At 33.5% G+C, this 21426-nt stretch overlaps 1 protein-coding gene across 1 annotated transcript in view; it reads left to right on the forward strand.

Moving 5' to 3' along the window:
* LOC135212840 (dynein axonemal heavy chain 5-like) overlaps window positions 1–21426 on the forward strand; it is a 47385-nt gene that overhangs the window by 8682 nt on the left and 17277 nt on the right. Inside the window, 5 exon segments of the mRNA XM_064246608.1 lie at window positions 10256–10395; window positions 10593–10715; window positions 12306–12462; window positions 20578–20658; window positions 20881–21012. Of these exon segments, the coding sequence (XP_064102678.1) occupies window positions 10256–10395; window positions 10593–10715; window positions 12306–12462; window positions 20578–20658; window positions 20881–21012 (633 nt within the window).

Genomic DNA, 21426 nt, shown 5'->3' on the forward strand with positions numbered 1-21426 from the left:
CTTTCAATATCACTAAGTAATGTATAAATGTTAATTCTTATGATTCTTTGTAACTAATCATATAATGAATACTGCAAAATTAACAAAACCACTTCATAGCTAGAATGATATCAGTGGGAATCAAACATTTTTAAATAAATTAGAATACTGAAAAATAATTCACCAATCTGTTTACTAATCAACAAAGTAAATTAAAAGATATAAAAATATTTGCTTTATAGTCATATTCTCTGTCGCTCCCTATCATTTCTGGTGTAAATTTACGTAGTACCGTTGTTACAAAGCTCCTCATTCCCTTCGCATACATACAGTTCTTTACATGGTAAATTATTTACTAAGTCATTTGCATACTGGATTTCATAGGCTTTTTACACAGTTACACCTGATTAGATAAAGGATATTATAAGAGCACAAGGCCAACCGCAGACACTTGGCAATATTTGTCCATCAATTATGTCCCATCCATGACCAATGGGGAATGGGAGTGTTGGTTTTGCCTCAATATCCTTACTCCATATCAATGACCTGATATTGACTCTCTTAAGTGCAGGTACTAGAGCACTTTTAGTGGGCGGTAGCTTTTCCCAGGGTATTTGTTTCTTTGAAACTATACCATCGAAGTTCTGCTAGTTTGTTATACTAACGACCCTAGTTTGTAGAATTGACAAATAAAACTTTTCAAGTTCCTCTAGAACTCCATCAGAGATTTCTTCACTTATTCCAAGTGTCGCAAATGCTTCCAAGGCTTCCTCAGTTGCTATACTGAATGCCTTCCAGTAAGAGAATTTGGCCTTACCGACCAATTAATGCAGGTAATGCAGGTGCTTTCAAAGTGCCCAATGATCAAAATATATCAGCAATTGAAATTTCCGTTCTAAGATTTGACATGAAGAATGACTGAGATGGTAGTTTTGGCAATTGTCTTACAACAATTACCAGAATATCAGTGTCTGCGGTGAAGGTAAATAGTCTGTTAGCACCTCTTTCTGTAGCATTTACCGCATGAAGAAAATAATTTTTGTATCGGCTTCTTTCTGTGTACTTTTTAAGACATCCTAGGTCACAATGTAGAGCTACTTCTGTACGCCATCCTACCACAAGGGATATATTTCTCTCTTCTTCATGATGTGATGACGGTGCTGTCCATAATTTTGAATTGGCACTTGTGTGATACCGTGAAGTCTCTTTTCTCATGTAATGCTCTTTATGGAATTTTCCATAATCCACATAACTATAGAGAAAATTATATGTAAATTATCCTATTTCAGGTATTTGCCTAATACTTTGCTTGTAAATGACTCTGCCAGATCTTTTGCAAGTTATTATGTCTTTTGACTTTTGTAGAGATTGAAGTGATGCCTTCCCATCAACAATTGCAACAGAAAAATTTGTCGCTGGTGAATTGTTCCTTGGTTCTTCTGTTTGATGTATTTTCTCTTTATTTTTACTGTTGTTGTAAATGGTTAACTACATGTGGCATCAATAGCTCAATGAGCTTACTTTTTTGTTGACATAGATTCATGATTCCATCATCATGTTTGGCATTCATACATTAAATTTGGTGCAGTAGAGTCCGCTTTTTGTTGTTAATGATCGTTTTTTTAACACCTGTACTGTCAAACATTTTTTTTTTTCCCAGTTATCAACCATTTAATAAAAGATGAAAGTTCTTCTGTTATTGCTTTTTTGTTATTTCTTTTTTCAGTAATTTAACCTGAGAACGTCCATTTCTTATTTGTCACAATCGTTTTCCGCAAAATTCTGGCATCTTGATAATAATCTTGAGGTTTTTATTGAGGACTGCAGGTTTCTGTTCATTCAAAGAAAAAAAATCAAAAGGAATCACTGACTGGAACTTTTTCATGATCGGTTTTTTTTTTTCTTTTTTTTTTACTCTGGAGTCGTAAACACTTAATCCAGATAAAACAGCTCATTTTCAATGAGTGCCTTTAAGGATTTTCTGGAAATCATATCGGTCTCTTTGACACATTGAAGTGACAAATTTCCCAGTCACATTTTCTGCGTCCGTCATTGTGACATCTTTCCCTGACAGTAAAGCTTCCAGCAAAGACTCAATAAATTTTACCTGACTAACAGATTCTGCAACACTTTTTTTCTAATTACATTGCCGACATTTCTGCTGAAGCACTCCTTGTGGTATGCGCCATCATGGGCATGGCAGTCTCTTGGGTCAATACATCCACTTAATTCAAGTTTCCATTCCGCATTAGTACCCTGGTTCACAGCTTCATACAACTTTTTTACTACTGATGAGGTAGAAACTGTATGCAATGGATGGTTCTAGTTTTAGGCTTGTTACAAAAGAAACAAGCCGTACTTTGAAGTTCTGAGTGAAGTATGGATCTTATGGGGCCATCCTCTTCATTTACTGTATTTTCTATTTTTTTTTCTGTATTTCTCTTGGAGTTTTTCTGGCATTTCTTAGTCGTACATGTTTAATAGCAAGAAAAATGCCATTTTACATTGTTTTGAGATGGGAAACAAAAGCACCGTCAGGAACTTCGTCCCTCTTACACCTTTATGTGAATTTCTCAGTCAATTTCCCTTGAGAGCCATTAAGTAGGATCACACCTCTATCCTGTCCCTTCCAACTGCACCACAGTTGATCCTCACGACCTGACCCAGCACCTGCTCCGCCCCTTGCGACTCAGACTCTTGACTCTAATTCTCTCTTTATTGTTACCTTTTCTTCCTGAACATAACTGACCAACCTCTTAACCTTTCCAAGAACCTGCCCAGATTAGCAGCATACTCAAAGAGGAATAAGTTGTCCAATGGTATTTAGAAGGAAATGTCAAAACACCATTGAAGCCAGTGTGGTATAAAATAGTGGCTCCAATGGGCTAAACTTTGCTAAGGCATTTACAAAGTCGTTCTATCGTTTAACCTGTCATATGGGGACTCTGCTCCTGTCCCACTAGACTGATGCTGTCACTCTGAAGGCAGTTCCTTGTCGACTACCCACCCACCTTGCCCCCTGAGTGTTGATGTCCTCTGTGACCCTAGAAGTGCTATCTTCATCTTTCCTCTATGATGGGGAACTATATGCAACGTCCCTTCCATAGATTTGTCCTGCTACGAGAGATTGGCTCTGGTCTACACAAATCTCGTCCAGCGACTCAAGTAAAGTAATTGGAAGTTGTTTGTTAGGGCTTACCATGTCTCCTTGTACTTGATTTTTCTACTTGTTCTCCTGTTCTCTTAGTATGTACCTATACATGTGTCTCTTTCCGAGTCTTATGATTATTAACTATGGTTGTAATATGATTGCTTGATAACTAACGTAAATACAAGCACTACTATAAATCATTAGTGCTCATATAGCAATCTCTGATCTTGTGTATTTTCAGCGTAAAGACTTTGTAGTGTTTTGTTCGGTATTATAATAATTCATATAATAATTCATTCGTCATTTCCTCAAATGCTACAACATTCCAGGCATTGTAGAACCGTGCTGTACACACCTGTTGTGTGCAAATCATCTGTAGTTCAACAGTGCCAACCATTTTACTCACTGCCAGTGTCATGTCCGGTCTAGTATATCCGAAACCTCAGTGTGACCAAACCTTACTTACAGTGCACCACCTTGTAATGTTTAAGGGCCCTACTACTTAGATATAGACTGTGATTAACTTATTGAGGCATAGAGATTTTGCTTGCAGTAGTGCGGCACTTTGCATTGATATTGTAACCAGCAACGTAAACTCTTGGAGTGCTATGGAACTCTATTGATAGTTCCTGTATATTTTATATTCTGATACCTGTAATGAATTACATGATAAGTGGACACACCTAAGTTTGCATTACATCTTTATTTCACTTTAGGAGCTTAACCTTTTTTTGTTCATGGGGTTTGGCCGCCCCTAATCAATTGCATATGCCCTGATATAAAGTAGAGCCATTCCTCCAAATGTACTATCACGCCCTTCTAGGCCGTAACCACCATCACTAGCCACTATATATACTAGATGACCAACCAGGCACTTCCTGAAAAAATTCTGACACACACACACACACACACACACACCTCACTCTTTCCTTCTTTCTCCTCCCAACTCCCCCATCGTTCTCTATCTGACTTCCTCCCACTTTCACTCCGTCCCTTTCCTACTTAGATGGTTGTTTCAGTTACATTGCTGAGCATTTTTTACATTATATTTCACCACTTCTTTCCTTCCCCTATTCCTATCACAGCTGAACTTGGACTGAAAGGGCATCGGGGCCATCTCTATTCATCTTAGAGACCTTGAAAACTATAGATTAGATATTAATACTGTGATTTTCAGTTATTTCTATATATATATATATGTATATTTATATAGATATATATATATATATATATATATAGATTATGTATGTGTCCTGGGTTCGTGCCTGGGCACCAACAATTCTATTATTGGCTAATAAAATTCCCCTTCAATTAAGCATATATGAAAATATATTAATTCCAAGGTAGAGTGAATTAGATATTAAAGGACATTTGTAGCTTGATGTATGTATATGAATCACGGTAATGTGATATGACTTATATAAAGGCTAAGTACTGTCAAAAGCACTACAACACTACCGAGGTTTGAGGTGGGTTGATACTGGCTCCAAATCAGCGAATACCTGAGCGCGAAAGGTATTTGAGGGTGAGAGACGGCATAAACTTATAGCCTCTTGCAGTGGTGGAGTTGGTAAATAGCTTCACTGATGTCCTGAATTTGTATGGTGTCCTGGGTTCGCGCCCGGGCACCGACAGTTCTATTATCGCCTAATAAAATTCCCCTCGGTTAAGCATATATGAAAATATATTAATTCCGAGGTAGAGTGAATTAGATATTAAAGGACATTTGTAGCTTGATGTATGTATATGAATCACGTAATGTGATATGACTTATATATAGTTACATGCTGTCAAAATCACTACAACACTACTGAGATCGAGGTGGTTGATGCTGGCTCCAAATCAGCGAATACCTGAGCGCGAAAGGTATTTGAGGGTGAGAGACAGCATAAACTTATAGCCTCTTGCAGTGGTGGAGTGGGTAAATAGCTTCACTGACGTCCTGGATTTGTATGGTGTCCTGGGTTTGCGCCCGGGCGCCGACAATTCTATTATCTGCTAATAAAATTCCCCTTCGGTTAAGCATATATGAAAAAATATATTAATTCCGAGGTAGAGTGAGTTAGATATTAAAGGACATTTGAAGCTCGAGTATGTATATGAATCACGGTAATTGGGATATGACTTATACAATGGCTACATGCTGTCATAAGCACTACAACACTACCGAGGTTGAGGTGGGTTGATGCTGGCTCCAAATCAGCGAATACCTGAGAACGAAAGGTATTTGAGGGTGAGAGACGGCATAAACTTATAGCCTCTTGCGGTGGTGGAATGGGTAAATAGCTTCACTGACGTCCTGGATTTGTATGGTGTCCTGGGTTCGCGCCCGGGCGCCGACAATTCTATTATCGCCAAATACAATTCTCCTTCAGTTAAGCATATATGAAAACATATTAATTCCGAGTAGAGTGAATTAGATATTAAAGGACATTTGTAGCTTGATGTATGTATATGAATCACGGTAATGTGATATGTCTTATATAATGGCTACGTGCTGTCAAAAACACTACAACCTACCGAGGTCGAGGTGGGTTGATGCTGGCTCCAAATCAGTGAATACCTGAGCGCGAAAGGTATTTGAAGGTGAGAGACGGCATAAACTTATAGCCTCTTGCGGTGGTGGAGTGGGTAAATAGCTTCACTGACGTCCTTGATTTGTCTGGTGTCCTAGGGTCGCGCCCGGGCACCGACAATTCTATTATCGGCTAATAAAATTCCCCTTCAGTTAAGCATATATGAGAATATATTAATTCCGAGGTAGAGTGAATTAGATATTAAAGGAAATTTGTAGCTCGATATATATATATATATATATATATATATATATATATATATATATATATATATATATACTATATATATATATATATATATATATATATATATATATATATATATATATATATATGTATATATATATATATAGATTATATATATATATATATATATATATATATATATACTATATATATATAGATATATATATATATATATATTATATATGATATATATATATATATATATATATATATACACAATTTATATATATATATATATATATATATATATATATATATACATATATATATATATATAATATATATATATATATATATATATATACACACACATAATTATAAAGGTAATGCCAGGAGGAAAATGAAAACACGAGAACTGTCGAGATCTTTCGGTCTTAACGATCCTTTACTTGAGGCAAGGCTGATCAGAACAAAGAAAAACACAGTAGAGGTAAGCATACACAAACGGGCAATACAGGATTAAGAAAGGTCCAGTTCACTCTAAAGAAACGAAAAAAAGCGCCCGTGGGTTTTAAAAGCAGCCACCCACACGTGGTCACAGGTAATTTAGTCAGAAGACAATGCCTTTTGAAAACAAAGAGGCATATACGACCAGGCAGTACAAGTTTAGTAAATCCCGGAGGCTAGATTAAGGAATCCTTGTAAGGATTGCCTGTCTTTTTATGTCGGTCAATCAAGCAAAAGTTTAGATGTACGAATTAAGCAGCATACATGTATTTAGTTAGAACAGCCCAGACTTTAAAAGCACTATTTATCCATCTGAGCGAAAAATCTCATTTTATGAACTGGGGCGATAGCTGTATAATTGCTAGGTCTAATGATTATGTTACAAGAAATTACTGGAATCTGCAATTATATAAATCACTAATCTTTGTGTAGGATTGTACCATTTGGACCCATATATTTGTAATACGTTTATGAAGGACCTTGAAAGAAAGGAATTAACTACTAATTAATTAGTCCCACATGTATATATATATCTCTCTCTCTCTCTTTTGTAAATTTCATGTTATTAATAGAAAGTGTATTGTTTTTCGAATAAATTGCCTTTGACCAGTGTGTCTGACTGCTCCGCTCCTAAATCCTTAATCTAGCCTTCGGGATTTACTAAATTTATGCTGTCCGGTCGTATATGCCTCTTTGTTTTCAAAATGTATTGTTTTCTGACTAAATTACCTGTGACCACGTGTGGGTGACTGCTTTTAAAATCTTTAATCTAGCCCACAGGTGTTTTTTCCGTTTCTTTAGAGTGAATTGGACCTTTTGTTAATCTTGTATCGTCCGTTTGTATATGCTTACCTCTACTGTGTTTTTCTTTGTTCTGATCAGCCTTGCCTCAAGTAAAGGATCGTTAAGACCGAAAGATCTCGACAGTCATATTGTTTTCATTTTCCTCTGTGGCATTACCTTTATCGATACATAACATCATGTTTTATATAATTCGTGATCAAGTTATCCCGATATTATATATATTATATAAGATATATATAGATATATATATAGATCTATATATCTATATAGATCTATATAATATATATATATATTTATATATATTTATACATTATATATTATATAAACATTAGATAAATATATAAATATATATATATAGAATATATATCTATATATAATTATATATATATAAATATATAATATAAATAATATATATATATATTTATATAATCTATAATATATATATATATATATATATATATATAGATAAAGACAAATTCCACGAAGGAATAAGAAATGACCGAGTACTGCAATCTATCAAAACAGGGTTAAGTATTTAAAAGGATTTACAAAGGATTAGGCTTAACAGCTCAGTAGACAGAACTAGATAATTAAAACATTATACAAAAAAGGAGACTGACTCCCCAAAATTTTCAGAAAAGTACAACTCATTGACTCCATTTTATAACTGACAAAATTTTGCAAGGTGAGCATTTTTACAAAGAAATATCAAGCATACAAATGCACAGAAAATATATAAGGTAACTAATTTAGAATGAAGTCACTGATTTTATCTTTTAGGTCATTCTTGAACATTTTACTAATACAGGGTCCAAATAGTACATCCCAGGGCTAAAGTTAAAATGGCAACTTGAAGTAAGGTGAATAAAAGCGGATTCTAAAAGATTTCATAAAGATAAATCTTTCGTTCTGGCAATCATGAACTTTCATTTCAATTATCCTGTGAGAAATTTCACTTGAAATAATGAATAAAGCATTGGATGTTTTCCTAGTTTTGACAGAATACTTATGCTGTTTAATTCATACCTCTAAATTCTTGCTAGATTGGGTGATACAAAAAGAGGAACAATCCAAACATGGAATTTTACTCATTATGTTGATGTTCTCCTTAGGGCTATTTTTTATTAATATTCCTTTCAGTCCGTTACTAGCAGCTGTACCCGTCTTACAGACGTGTTATTGAATGCACGTTCATTTCTAAATGACCTGAGCTTGCATCTTTCCCCAGCTAATGCTACTGCGTTACTGACCAGCTCAGTCAGGCACCACTTACAGCAGGTGCATACAAGTTGTGACAGGATGCTTGGGAAAGATGTTCATAGTGTGGTCCCCTTAAACACCCCTTGATACAATTCAGCCTATAGTTAAATCATTATATTGACGTTAAATTCATTTGTAATCGATTTTGCTAACTCATGATACCAAATTTGAATGGAATAGGCCCATCTTTGACCATTTCTGCCCTAATTCCCAAAGCGGGGGTTGGGGATACTGCCACCCGCTATTATCAAGGTTGGGATTTTTTTGGCTACAACCCCCGTCTCCCCTGGTCAGTAAGTCGAAAGGGTGTAGGCCTCCTCCCCCTAATATCATGGGAAATCCTTGGGAACCATTCCCATGGGGATTGGCCCCCATTACTACTGAGAATGCCTTGTCACCCATATTATGGAAAGCCTATTTATACCTATGGAAATACTTCTGCATTGATGTCACCTCCGAAAGTTGTACAAAATTGTGGGTATGGAAAAGAGGGGTTATAACCCCCTCAGAAGCGGCACTCGAATTTCGAATTTTGACTAAAACCTTTGTAGGGAGAGGGGAGTCTATGATGAAAATTCGGTAGCCTAGCTGTCAACTCCAAAAGTCGTAAAAAATGAGAGCGTATGAAAAAGGGAGCTATGACCCCCTTAGAAATGGCTCTCAAATTTTGGATTTCGAATAAAATCCTCCTGTGGGGGAGTTTCATAGTCTGGTCGTGGATAGCAAACAGACAAACAGACAGACAGGAACTACCTTTTATATATATAGATTATAGGAAAAACGAAGTTGACATTAATAGATTTTAAAATTGATTTTGTTTTCAAAACCACTAAGAATACTGGAGTTTCTTTTCCCCTTTTATTTACACTATAAAACTTGTTGTGGAATTTATTATAACAAATATTTAGTCCACGTGAAGGATAGCATAAATTTGTCCTTATTTTTCTTATGTATTCGATTTCCTGATCTAAATACTAGTGACTGACAATTCGCAATGCTCGTATTTGGATAAAGAACTAAAATACGTAAGGAAAATAGGGAGCGGTATTACTATGCGGTCTATCCTCTTTAACCAAGTTTATAAGATGCCATGCTGTAATTATAGTGAGGTTTACGAGGAGGAGATAAGTATATCCATCCCACAAAGATTAATAGAGCACAATTTATTAGTACGATATACTTTGGAGAGTTTGGGGATATTCGCACATATTAAGGATAAAGTCCATGCCGCACATCAGAGTGGGGCCGAGCTTGTTTTCAAAAATAGGAGGACATTGGACATCGGAGTTCACCAATGAGTTAATCCTCAGGCCCCTTATAAAGTAGGCGTTTCAACGAATACACCCGCCAGATTCGCACAGACTGGATCTAAAGAGGCCCAGAGCAGAGGGAAATAACCTATTTCCGTCCATTACGGGTCAACGGCCATACACTTATATACTCTTGTCACTTCATTTGTCCATATTTTGCCGATCAAAGGGATACGAAAGAGGAAGTGTCCGAAATATATGGATGCAACGAGTACCTATGTAGTGATTTTATTGGCCTTTTTATCTTCGCTCACACAAACACGCAAGCCCGCACATACACAAATATAATATTATAATAATATTAAGATATATACATATATATATATCTATATATATAGATATATATATATATGTGTGTGTGTGTGTGTGTGTGTGTGTGTGTGTGTCGTGTGTGTGTGTATGTGTATCACATACTAAGTGAACAATAGTACAACCTCTCGACACGAATAAAGAATTATTCATATTTTCGTGTCTTTTCACAGGGTGTGTCTTGGGTCACTGTGTGCTACATGCTGGGGGAAATCCAGTATGGTGGACGGGTCACGGAAGATTTTGACAAGAGATTGTTGCTAACGTTTCTGCATGTTTGGTTTAATGAAAGACTTCTCGCTTCTGATTTTCGGTATGTCTAAAGAATACGTCCCTCCAATCAATTCATTGGACAAGGAATTCTTTTTAAATGTAAGGAGCACACAGTACAAACTGCATTGATATGCGAATTTGATAACGGAGTTAACAATAGGTCACAAACTAATCAATATTATTTGAGCATCCTTCCATAGCGAAGTAATATTAATTAAATTTCATGTTATCCGGCAGATTTTTCCAGGGTTACGGCCTCCCAATGTGTAAGAGCCAGGCGGATTACCTGGAGTTTGTGAATCTATTGCCACCTACCGATTCTCCTGAAGTTTTTGGCCTCCATCCAAATGCTGACATTACGTGAGCTGAATGTTTCTCTCTCTCTCTCTCTCTCTCTCTCTCTCTCTCTCTCTCTCTCTCTCTCTCTCTCTTTTTACAATTTAAAGTGCGCGACTGAAATCTGGGGAACAGAACTAACTACCTATGATAGACAAGTTCTGATGCCCCAGTTCTAACCTAATGAAATTGCCATCTCTTGTAGCCGGTTTAGTGAAGTCATAAAAGATCAGGAATGTTTTCCACCTTTTTCGTCCAGTACCCTGGTCTTCTCGGAAAAGTCTGAGATTCACTTATATCGTTCAAAAGATCGGGTATATTATAACTTGTGATCCGATTTCAAAATAATTTTATGACAGGAATCGGCCACATGATTTTGTTTTCTCGATTTTGCATTCAACTCAGGACAAAATTAAATTTCATTTTAGAGAGCAGTTAAATTGCAATTCAAGTAGAAGAGATGGATGGTAAATGTTTTGGTTTAGTGCATCCAGAAACTAAAACTAAATATAAAGGAGCACAACAAGTCATACCTACAGAAGAGAGAACTTGTCTTTCCTGATTTTGCTATAATGTAAAGCACCCTCTTTTTTTATTTGTCAGCACACCCTCCAATTCCTTATTATCGTAAAGTAAAAGGTGGAGGGATGTTGACAGACGATTCTATAATCAGTTTTTATTTCATAATCCTCTCATGGCGACCAAAGTTTTACAGTCATGGCAAATATGACAGAATAAATATTATATTGCAAAAAGGGCGCCCTAGTGTTAAATATAGAAGAGACGTTGATCAGGCAATCTTCAACAGCAAATAAAATCAGATCACAATGACAAATCGGATCTTTTAGCAGAGATTATAGATATGTCAGTGTTTTATGAAATGTATACTATTACAGTTACTTGAGGGTGAAGATAAAAGAAAACAGATATGAAAACCTTGCCATCTAATTATAATAGGTTACAGAATGTACCATATGCAAATCAGGTTGCTTGTGTTTCTGACATCTGTAATAGTAGCACATTTTTAAAAATGAAATTCTGATATTCCGCTGAAACCTAATGGCTATATGATTACCCCATCAAATTAGTGAGGTGGTTGACAATCGGGATTCTAAACTGAGAGTCATTTATCGCCTTTCTAAACATGAAATTCAGATTTTAGATGAGTTATTCAGAGTGCTTTAGTCCAATATTGTATGCAAAAGGTCTCGATTCACAATTTCCTATATGTTCGCATTGGGCTTAAAGTTGTAGATCAAGTGCTCTTACAATCAACAAATAAAGAGGCATCAAGTATATTCAGAACGTACATATAAAAACTGAAAGAAAGAAGCCCCTACGATCATTCCGGTGTTCAAGATAAACCCTATTCACATTATCTGGATGGCTTACTTCTGTAGTCTTAAGCTCAGTATCTGTGTATATAAAGAATGATAACCTAATCTTTATCATACCAGTTTTTCTTACTTACAAATGAATATTTTATAGTATATTGATTATGATTCAAAGAGAGTTACCGATATTTCAGCAATCAAGTAATACTTTGCATGCTTTTAAGAATATCTAGCTCTGTACAACACTGCGAAAAAAATTCTATTTCTCTCTCTCCATCAGATATCAGATCAACACTGCCAAAGGGATCTTGGACACAATCCTCAGCATGCAGCCGAAGGAGGGAGGACAGAGAGGAGGCGAAACGCGTGAGGCTGTGGTATCTCGATTAGCCAATGATATGTTGTCGAAGTTGCCTGAGGAGTACAACATGCATGAGGTATGTTTCCAGAGGCGTGAGTGGACATGAGCATTGTCTGAGATAACCTTCCAGTAGTTGCCTGAATTTCAAACGTTGTCTTGCTTGCTACGTTGAAATCTGGGTCTCTTCATAAGCTCCCTTGAAGCTAAAGGTCTACTACAGATGTCCAGAAAGCTAGGGTTTTTGCAAGGCAACAGCGTTAATTGGTTGTAATTTAGTACCTGAACCCTTCGTGTTGGGACTAAATATTAAATTCTGAATGCTGAGAGCTTTTGGGAAAATTGATAAATCACTAGACGTGTGTTTTATTTGCATTTTGAATAAGTGAGTCATACTTAAATTTCAATATTTAGCTTTGATATTCTATTGCCTTTCTTTATATAAAAATGTTTCTATATGTAGCACTAGCTTAAGGGAACGTTTTTCCTGCCACCTAATAAAACTTTTGACAGTCAAGATCAGATGTGAGCATAGCGAGATGGCAATCTCACTGCCTTTTACAAAAGTACCAAATATATTATATTCCTGCATATCATCCATGAGATAATTTACTGCGAAACTGAACTATTCTATGGAAATAAAAGATCAACTTTCAGTCGTATGCAATAAGACTGTATGTGATTACTCAATTTGGATTTACAGATATCTGTTTGTGTATGTAGATATATATATATATATATATAGATATATATATATATATATATATATGTGTGTGTGTGTGTGTGTGTGTGTGTGTGTATGTATGTATATAAAGATAAAATCATGAAAGGAAAGTGAAACAATGGAATACCACTGGGAAACCTTTCAACTTCTCCTTTACTAAGCAGACTGATACAAATATGTAAACAAATTTTACAATGAAAGTTTGTATAAACGACAGATAGGGATAAATCCTGACCAGTAGAAAGTGGTAGAATATAACATATATAGCATACTAGTCTAGTGAGACAGTACTTGCTATTATGTATCAAATATATATATACACACACATATATATATATATATATATATATATATATATATATATATTATATATATATATATATGTGTATATCATATATATGTATATATATATATATATATATATATATATATATATATATATATATATATATATATATATAAATATATGTATAAATATATGATATATATTATATATATATATATATATATATATATATATATATATATATAGATATATATATATAGTATATATGTATATATATGTATATACAAAATATATATATACATATATATATATATATATATATATATATATATATAGATATATAATATATATATATATATATATATATATATATATATACTATATATATAGTGATGTGTGTGTGTGTGTGTGTGTGTGTGTGTGTGTATGTGTCATTATTATCTAGGCGATTATGAGTGGACAGTGTATCTCCTTTCAATGAAATGTGTGATTTCCCTCTGCAAACACAGTAAAGACAAGAAGGGTTGAATTAAATATTTTCAAAAAATTGAGAACTGACAGATTTAATTTCATGAGCAGTATCCCCCCGGATCGGAGAATAGTGCTACTTAGCAAAATTTATAATAACTGTAGATTCAAGCTAAACAAACTAGTGAATCCCCTGGATCACAAATTAAAATCCTCATTGAGATAAGTGAGTGGAATAATAACCATAAAGAAAGATGATTGTGAGATAAATCTTCCAAGTAAAGAACTGAACCAGAATCTTAAATACACTTCAGGTTATGGCTTATCTTAGGTTTCGTGCACAACATCAATTCAGAGATATCCAAAGGGGAAAAAAACATAAATATATCACCTTCAATTAATTTAGTTGAAGGACTTTTCTTCGGAATACTTCAAATACCTAATAAAATAGTGAATTTCCGGAAAAGGTTTATTGATGCAATTCTGGAAACGAAGAAATATAAAAGTTTATGTATTACTAAACTGACAAATCCAATAGTTTTATGTAGTAATGGATAAAATTAGTTACGTGGAAGAAATTAAAAACTTATTATATGACTCTAGTACTTACAAAAAGCAACGGAAAGACCCATTAGCCGATGTCATAAAAAGTTTCAAGACTCATAAAAGAGATTTCCCCATTCGTCCTGTTATCAGTTCAACGGTTCTATTAGTTATAAAATTTTAAATATCTAGTTAAAAATTACTATCACCTATCCTGGGCACTAAAACTGTGCTAGATTCTCCCATAATGCATTATCCAGTACTGTTGAATTAACCTGTTTTGATGTTACATCTTTATTTACTAAAGTTCTTATTGATGACTCTCTTCAATATTTATCACAACATTTGGATTTGTATAAGATAGATTAACCTACTAATGTCATTATTATTTTGGTATCCCTTTGTATCAAAAATTGTAAATTCACTTTCAGTGATAATTTTCAAGAACAAATATTTGGTATGACTATGGGTATCCCTCTATCTCCGCTCTTGTCTAACATCTACATGGAATTTTTTTATTCTAGGCTTATTCCAAGAAATTTATTTCCTAAGGTGCTTTGGGTTAGATATGTAGACGATTGTTTTTGTATTATAAAAGAAAAAGTAAATATTCCTCATTTTTTTGCATGCAATTAATAATCTTGTACCATCCATAAAACTCACAATAGAATATGAAGAAAATAATTGCATGCCATATTTTGATTTCTTAGTTATTACAAATAGCACCAATTTTTTTTAAAGCATATAGGAAACCCAAGAATAACCTGTCATATATTTCTTTTTACTCTAACTATGCTAAACAAATTAAGATGACAACATTTTCCAATATATATCTCAGTAGTCCTGCATTTTTAGAAGACGAGTTTAAAACTATTGGTAAAATAGGAGATTCGTTAAGTTACCCTCCATAATTTTTGGAACAACTTTGTAAAAATAAAGCAAAAAACACCCATTACAATCCAACCAGTGTTAACAAAGAACTAAGATTATTCTTTGCGTACCATTTCATTGTAAGTTCATTCCTGCTGCACTCATTTGAAAAACTATTGATATTAACTTAGCATTTAAATATAATAATATGTTGAGAAATAAACTAATTAAAAATAATCCGCCCAACTCTAAATATATTGTATACAGTATTCCATGCAAAGAATGCAATAAGATCTATACTGCTCAAACTTCGAAAGGAATAAAAATGTGATGCTCACAACATAAATATGTCATTTCAAGAGGCTAAACGAATAAACATTGAAATGCTAGAATTTTTCCAGACTTTCAGGCCACAACATTGGTGCAAACAAGAGATGATTTATCGTCAGTAACGTTACTTATTTACCTTACAAGGCTAACAGTTATATACAAGTTGAAATTATAATTTGTAGTGCTTTGGCTCAATTCTCTTTTCCCTTCGCCTAGCCTTAAACCCTTCGATTTAGCATGGGCAAAGATATGATTTAAAATCTTTAATTTGTATACCATGAAAGTGATTGCATTAAAAATATGGAGGAATAATTAATAGAAGTAAAATGCATGGCGCCCACTGTGTGTGTGTATGTATATATATATATATATATATATATATATATATATATATATATATATATATATATATGTGTGTGTGTGTGTGTGTGTTGTGTGTGTGTGTGTGTGTGTGTGTATGTATGTATGTATGGTGTGTCTGCATTTGTTTGTGTGAAACTAACAGAAATAAATTTTGTAATGAAACGCCAAGGCAGTACCAATTGTCCCACATAGCCACATGAGTTTTTTTTTTTTTTTTTTTTACTTTTTTTTATGAATTGTGTACGTTAATAGTACCCTGGACTTCATTTCAGAATGCGAAGTTCATTCCCAATGTCAGTCAGGAATTTATTTCTGTCGTGATCACTTATTGTCTAGTTTCACACACACACATACACACACACACACACATACACACATATATAAATATACATATATATATATATATATATCTATATATATACTATACCATATATATATATATATATATATATATATATATATATATATATATATATATATATATATATATATATATATTATATATATATATAATCATAAATTCAGGAAAACCGAAGACACATGATGAATTAAAGGATTTATTCTTAAGAAACGTTTCGCACAAGGAACTTTGTGCATCATCAGTCTGTCAAAATAAAAGTACATTTCAAATTAATAAAAGCAAATACAAATAAAATTACAATATAAATTTAAAACATAAAAATTATAATTTAAAAATTAACATAATTCAAAGGTAAAAGTGAAATAAGAACATTAAAACACGACTACTAAAACACCAACCATTCGCTAAGAAAACTCTAGAAAGCATCCCTCAAGCTCCAGAAAGCCAGATGTGATTTGGAGTTCCTGCAATATTGTGAACTGAATGATGTCTACCCAGATTCGTCCGTTTTAAGCTTTACAAGTCCTCGCTTTACTCCACGGAATTCTACAAGGAAGCATTGAGTACACTTCTTCGCAATGAAATTGATACGAAGCAAGCCGCCATACAGAAACTCGATACCAGTGTTACTCAACTCAGGAATATATTGCATAATGATCTATCAATTTTGGACCGCTTATTATTTCAAAGACTGTTTACCAAATATATTAATGATTTTGTATCCAGTATTTATCAACGTCACCAAAGAAAACTTCGGAACTTGGGTGTTGTTACTCCTGTTTTTAACCATAGAAACAACTGTATTTTTAATTTTTCGAACTATGTCTTGTCAAAGAGAGAAGAGTTTTTATTGTCTTTTGGTCTTGACTTTTGCTTGCCTTCCTTTAGACCTGACTATGCCAGATTCTTTGATCCATTTGAAGTGCTGTTTCAACGACTTATATAAAGTTGGACATAGATAAAAACATCAGTAACTTGCAACAAAAAATATCTGCTCTGGTCCACAAAACTTATTCACAGCTAAAAATCTCATGGACCCCTTTTTTCAGAAAAGGTGATTTAAATATATTTTTGGCCTTAAGAAAACGTGAAGACTTGGTAATCTGTAAACCGGACAAAGGCAAAGTCGTGGTTTTATTAAATAAAAATGATTATATAACTAAAATGGAAAATATACTTGCAGATACCACGAAATTCAAACATCATGGTGATCCTAATTTTTTAGATATCTATGAGAGGGAAGATAAGGTTAACAGATTTCTGAGAAAATTAAAGACAGATAACATCATAGATGAAAATACTTATCAGAAACTGTTTGTTACTGGCTCTGCCTTCAGTATCTTATATGGCCTTCCTAAGGTTCATAAATCCAATATACCAGTTAGACCGATTATGGCTGCCTATAATAGTCCATCCTTCTCAATTTCAAAATTTGTCGTGTCCTTATTGAGTGAGCATGTTTCCAGTCAGTATATTTTAAAAAACGGGTTTGAGTTTCAAAATCAAATTATCAACCAAGATGGTGAATTATATATGGCTAGTTTTGATGTGGAATCTTTATTCACAAATGTCCCACTTAACGAAACTATTAATATTATCATTGACAAAGTGTTTCCTGACGAAGAATATATTTTTCATGGTTTTAGTAAACTGCTTTTTAAACAACTTTTAGAACTCGCAGTACAAGACTCATTGTTTATCTTTAACCAAAAACTATACTCTCAAGTGGATGGTGTGGCTATGGGTTCCCCTTTGGGCCCCATATTTGCTAACTTTTTTATGTCTTATCTGGAACAGAAATTCTTAGAATCTTGTTCTTCAGCTTTTAAACCTATGTTTTATAGAAGGTATGTTGACGATACCTTCGCTCTTTTTTAAGCATCAATGGCAGGCAGCACAATTCCTACAGTATATTTAATTTGCACCACACTAATATCAAGTTCACTATAGAAGAGGAAAAGGAAAATTGTCTACCATTCTTAGACATTTGCATTAACAGAATTGATCATCAATTTAATACAGCAGTCTATAGGAAAAAAACGTATACTGGTCTAGCCAATAATTTTTACAGCTCCTGCCAAAGAAGTTTTAAACTTAACACTATCTCCACTTTAGTTCATAGAGCCCTGAAGTACTCTTCGAGTTGGGACATTTTTCATAGGGAAATAGAATTTTTACTATCTTTTTTTCAACAAAATTCATATCCCAAAGAATTAGTTCAGAAAATAATTAACAAACTTTTAACTAAATATCTGAAACCAGTACCACCGATTGTTGATGTTCCAAAGAAACTCATGTATGCCTCGATTCCTTATATTTCCAACCTGAAACTGTCACAGAAACTTACTCAAATCATTGAAGGTGAAATTCCAAGCTTAAAATCAAAATTAATATCAAATAACCCGAGTAAAATTGGCTCCCTGTTCTGCTTTAAAGATCGTCTGCAGCCTTTAATGAGGTCTAATGTTGTGTATAAATTTACGTGCCAAGGATGTCCTGGTATTTACATTAAATCTACCAAGAGGCTGTTGCAAATGCGATATTGCAGCCACATGGGGTATAGTTTTAGAACTGGCCAGAGATTAAGTAGACAAGAGCATTCAACTATAAAAAATCATCCCATCAAATGTAAGATTGAAGTCAAGAGACAGCACTTCTCCATTTTAGGTTACAATAGGGACTCTGAGTATTTAACAACACTCGAGTCATTATTTATCAAAAGACTTGTTCCCTCATTGAATAGCGGTAGTTCATCGTCTCCGCTATAACTGGCATAGTCTTCTTTCTTACCTCAATCTCATTTCTAGTCGTCCTCTCTCCTCCTTTCTTAGCGAAAGGTTGGTGTTTTAGCAGTCGTGTTTTAATGTTCTCATTTCACTTTTACCTTTGAATTATGCTAATTATTAAATTATAATTTTTATGTTTTAAATTTTAGATTTTTTTATTTGTATTTTGCTTTTATTAATTTAAAATGTACTTTTATTTTAACAGACTGATGATGCACAAAGTTCCTTATGCGAAACGTTTCTTAAGAATAAATCCTTTAACTCATCATGTGTCTTCGGCTTTCCTGAAGTTATGATTGTATATGGAAGTTCCTGTATATCATATATATATATATATATAAAATATATATATATATATATATGCATATATATATATATATATACATATGCATCATATATATATATATATATATATATATATATATATATATATATATATGTGCATATATATATATATATATATATATATATATATATATATATATATGCATATATATAATATATATATATATATATATATATATATATATATAAATATTAACATATAGCATATATATATATATATAAATATTTATATATATGCATATATATATATATATATATATATATATCAAATAGATAGATAGATAAATAGATATATGTATAGTATATATATATATATATATATATATATATATATATATATATATATATATATATATATATATATATGCAGTGGGCCATGTTTTTAAATCTACTATTTATTATTATCCCTCCTTATTTTCATTGCAATCCAATCAGTTTTATGGCATACAAATTCCTGATTTTAAATTGTATCTTTGCCCTTGCTTAATCGAAGGGTTTAAGCCTAAGCGAAGGGAAAAGAGAATCGAGCTAAAGCACTGGAAATTATGATATTTTCAACTTGTATATAACTGTTACCCGTACAAGGTAAAGAAGTAACGTTACTGACGATACATTATTTCTTGTCTGCAGCAATGTTGTGGCCTGGAAGTCTGTCAAATTTTTAGCATTTCAGTGCTTATTTTAATGGATTTTACGGGGATATTGCCTTTGACAGGATGTCTTGGACATATGAAACTACCTTTGTTAGAACATGTGTAGATTTGAAAACAAAAACCTGTACTTGCTGGCAGAGTCAAAATTACAAGCCCTTTTGTCATTATATGAGATCCTTTAATCATATTTAGGTCCCATTTTATTATATTACTAGGGTGCATATGACATAGGTTCTAAATGCAATTTGTAAAGGTGAAGAAGGACAAAGACCAAACGTTTTTCTAAGCATATTTACAAAAGATTGGAAATCACTTGGTCTTGTGTTTATGTAAGGTCACGGAAATGGTAAGTCAAAGGTTGCTATTATTATTATTATATAGTTTTTATGATTACACCAGTAAAGGCTTTTGAACAAATGGCTTTGTATATGATAAATCACTAAGTGCACTCTGTCTCTCCAATAGATACGTGAAGCTCTTCAACGAATGGGCGCCATTCTTCCCATGAATATATTTCTTAGGCAAGAATTGGATCGGATGTTAAAGGTATGTGGATCCTAAATGGCCTCACTGTCAACATGATTTTTCTTCTTTCCTGTCTGAAATAGCATAACAATCATAATTTGCTTAGATAAAATGTGTCCAGTTTCTTCTATTTTATAAAAAGCAAAAGACCTCAATTTGTGTTTGATTTTTGGTTCTTCTCTTGTATATCGCTTATAATATATCAGAATTCAGAGGTCATATCATTGCTGATGATTGTGACAGGTGCTGAAGGCTGTGCGTAGCACTCTGCTTGACATGAATCTTGCAATTGAAGGCACCATCATCATGAGTCCAGCATTGAAAGATACGCTCGATGCCATGTACGATGCGCGAGTCCCTGAACATTGGAGGAAGGTCAGTTTTACTTGGTCCTTGTTGATTATTGATATATTGAGGTTGTTGCTTCTTTAAATTTTCGTTTTCATATCCGTCACCTTATTTCGCAATATAAATATATGGAAAATCGATATATTACTTAACGAAACTCCTGTAAATGTACTATTAAGGGCGTTACGCAGTCACTGGAATAAGGGTTTCATTGTGAGATTTGCTAGTTGCTGTTGATTTCTCTGGAAATGTAAAGTCGTGGTTTTCAACTCTCAGAGGTAAATGATTGCCTTCAAAGATAAAAGAATTTCTCCATGTACATGTCTCCATACTATGATAAGCATGTAGCCTTGAATCTTTTCATGCATTCTTGATCGTACATTTGTTTAGTTTCAAATTTGGTGCATCTGTTTCTTCCATTTCAAGTACTAAAAGTTGTCA

This window comes from Macrobrachium nipponense, chromosome 41, assembly GCF_015104395.2.
Source record: "Macrobrachium nipponense isolate FS-2020 chromosome 41, ASM1510439v2, whole genome shotgun sequence".
Taxonomy (NCBI): Eukaryota; Metazoa; Arthropoda; class Malacostraca; order Decapoda; family Palaemonidae; genus Macrobrachium; species Macrobrachium nipponense.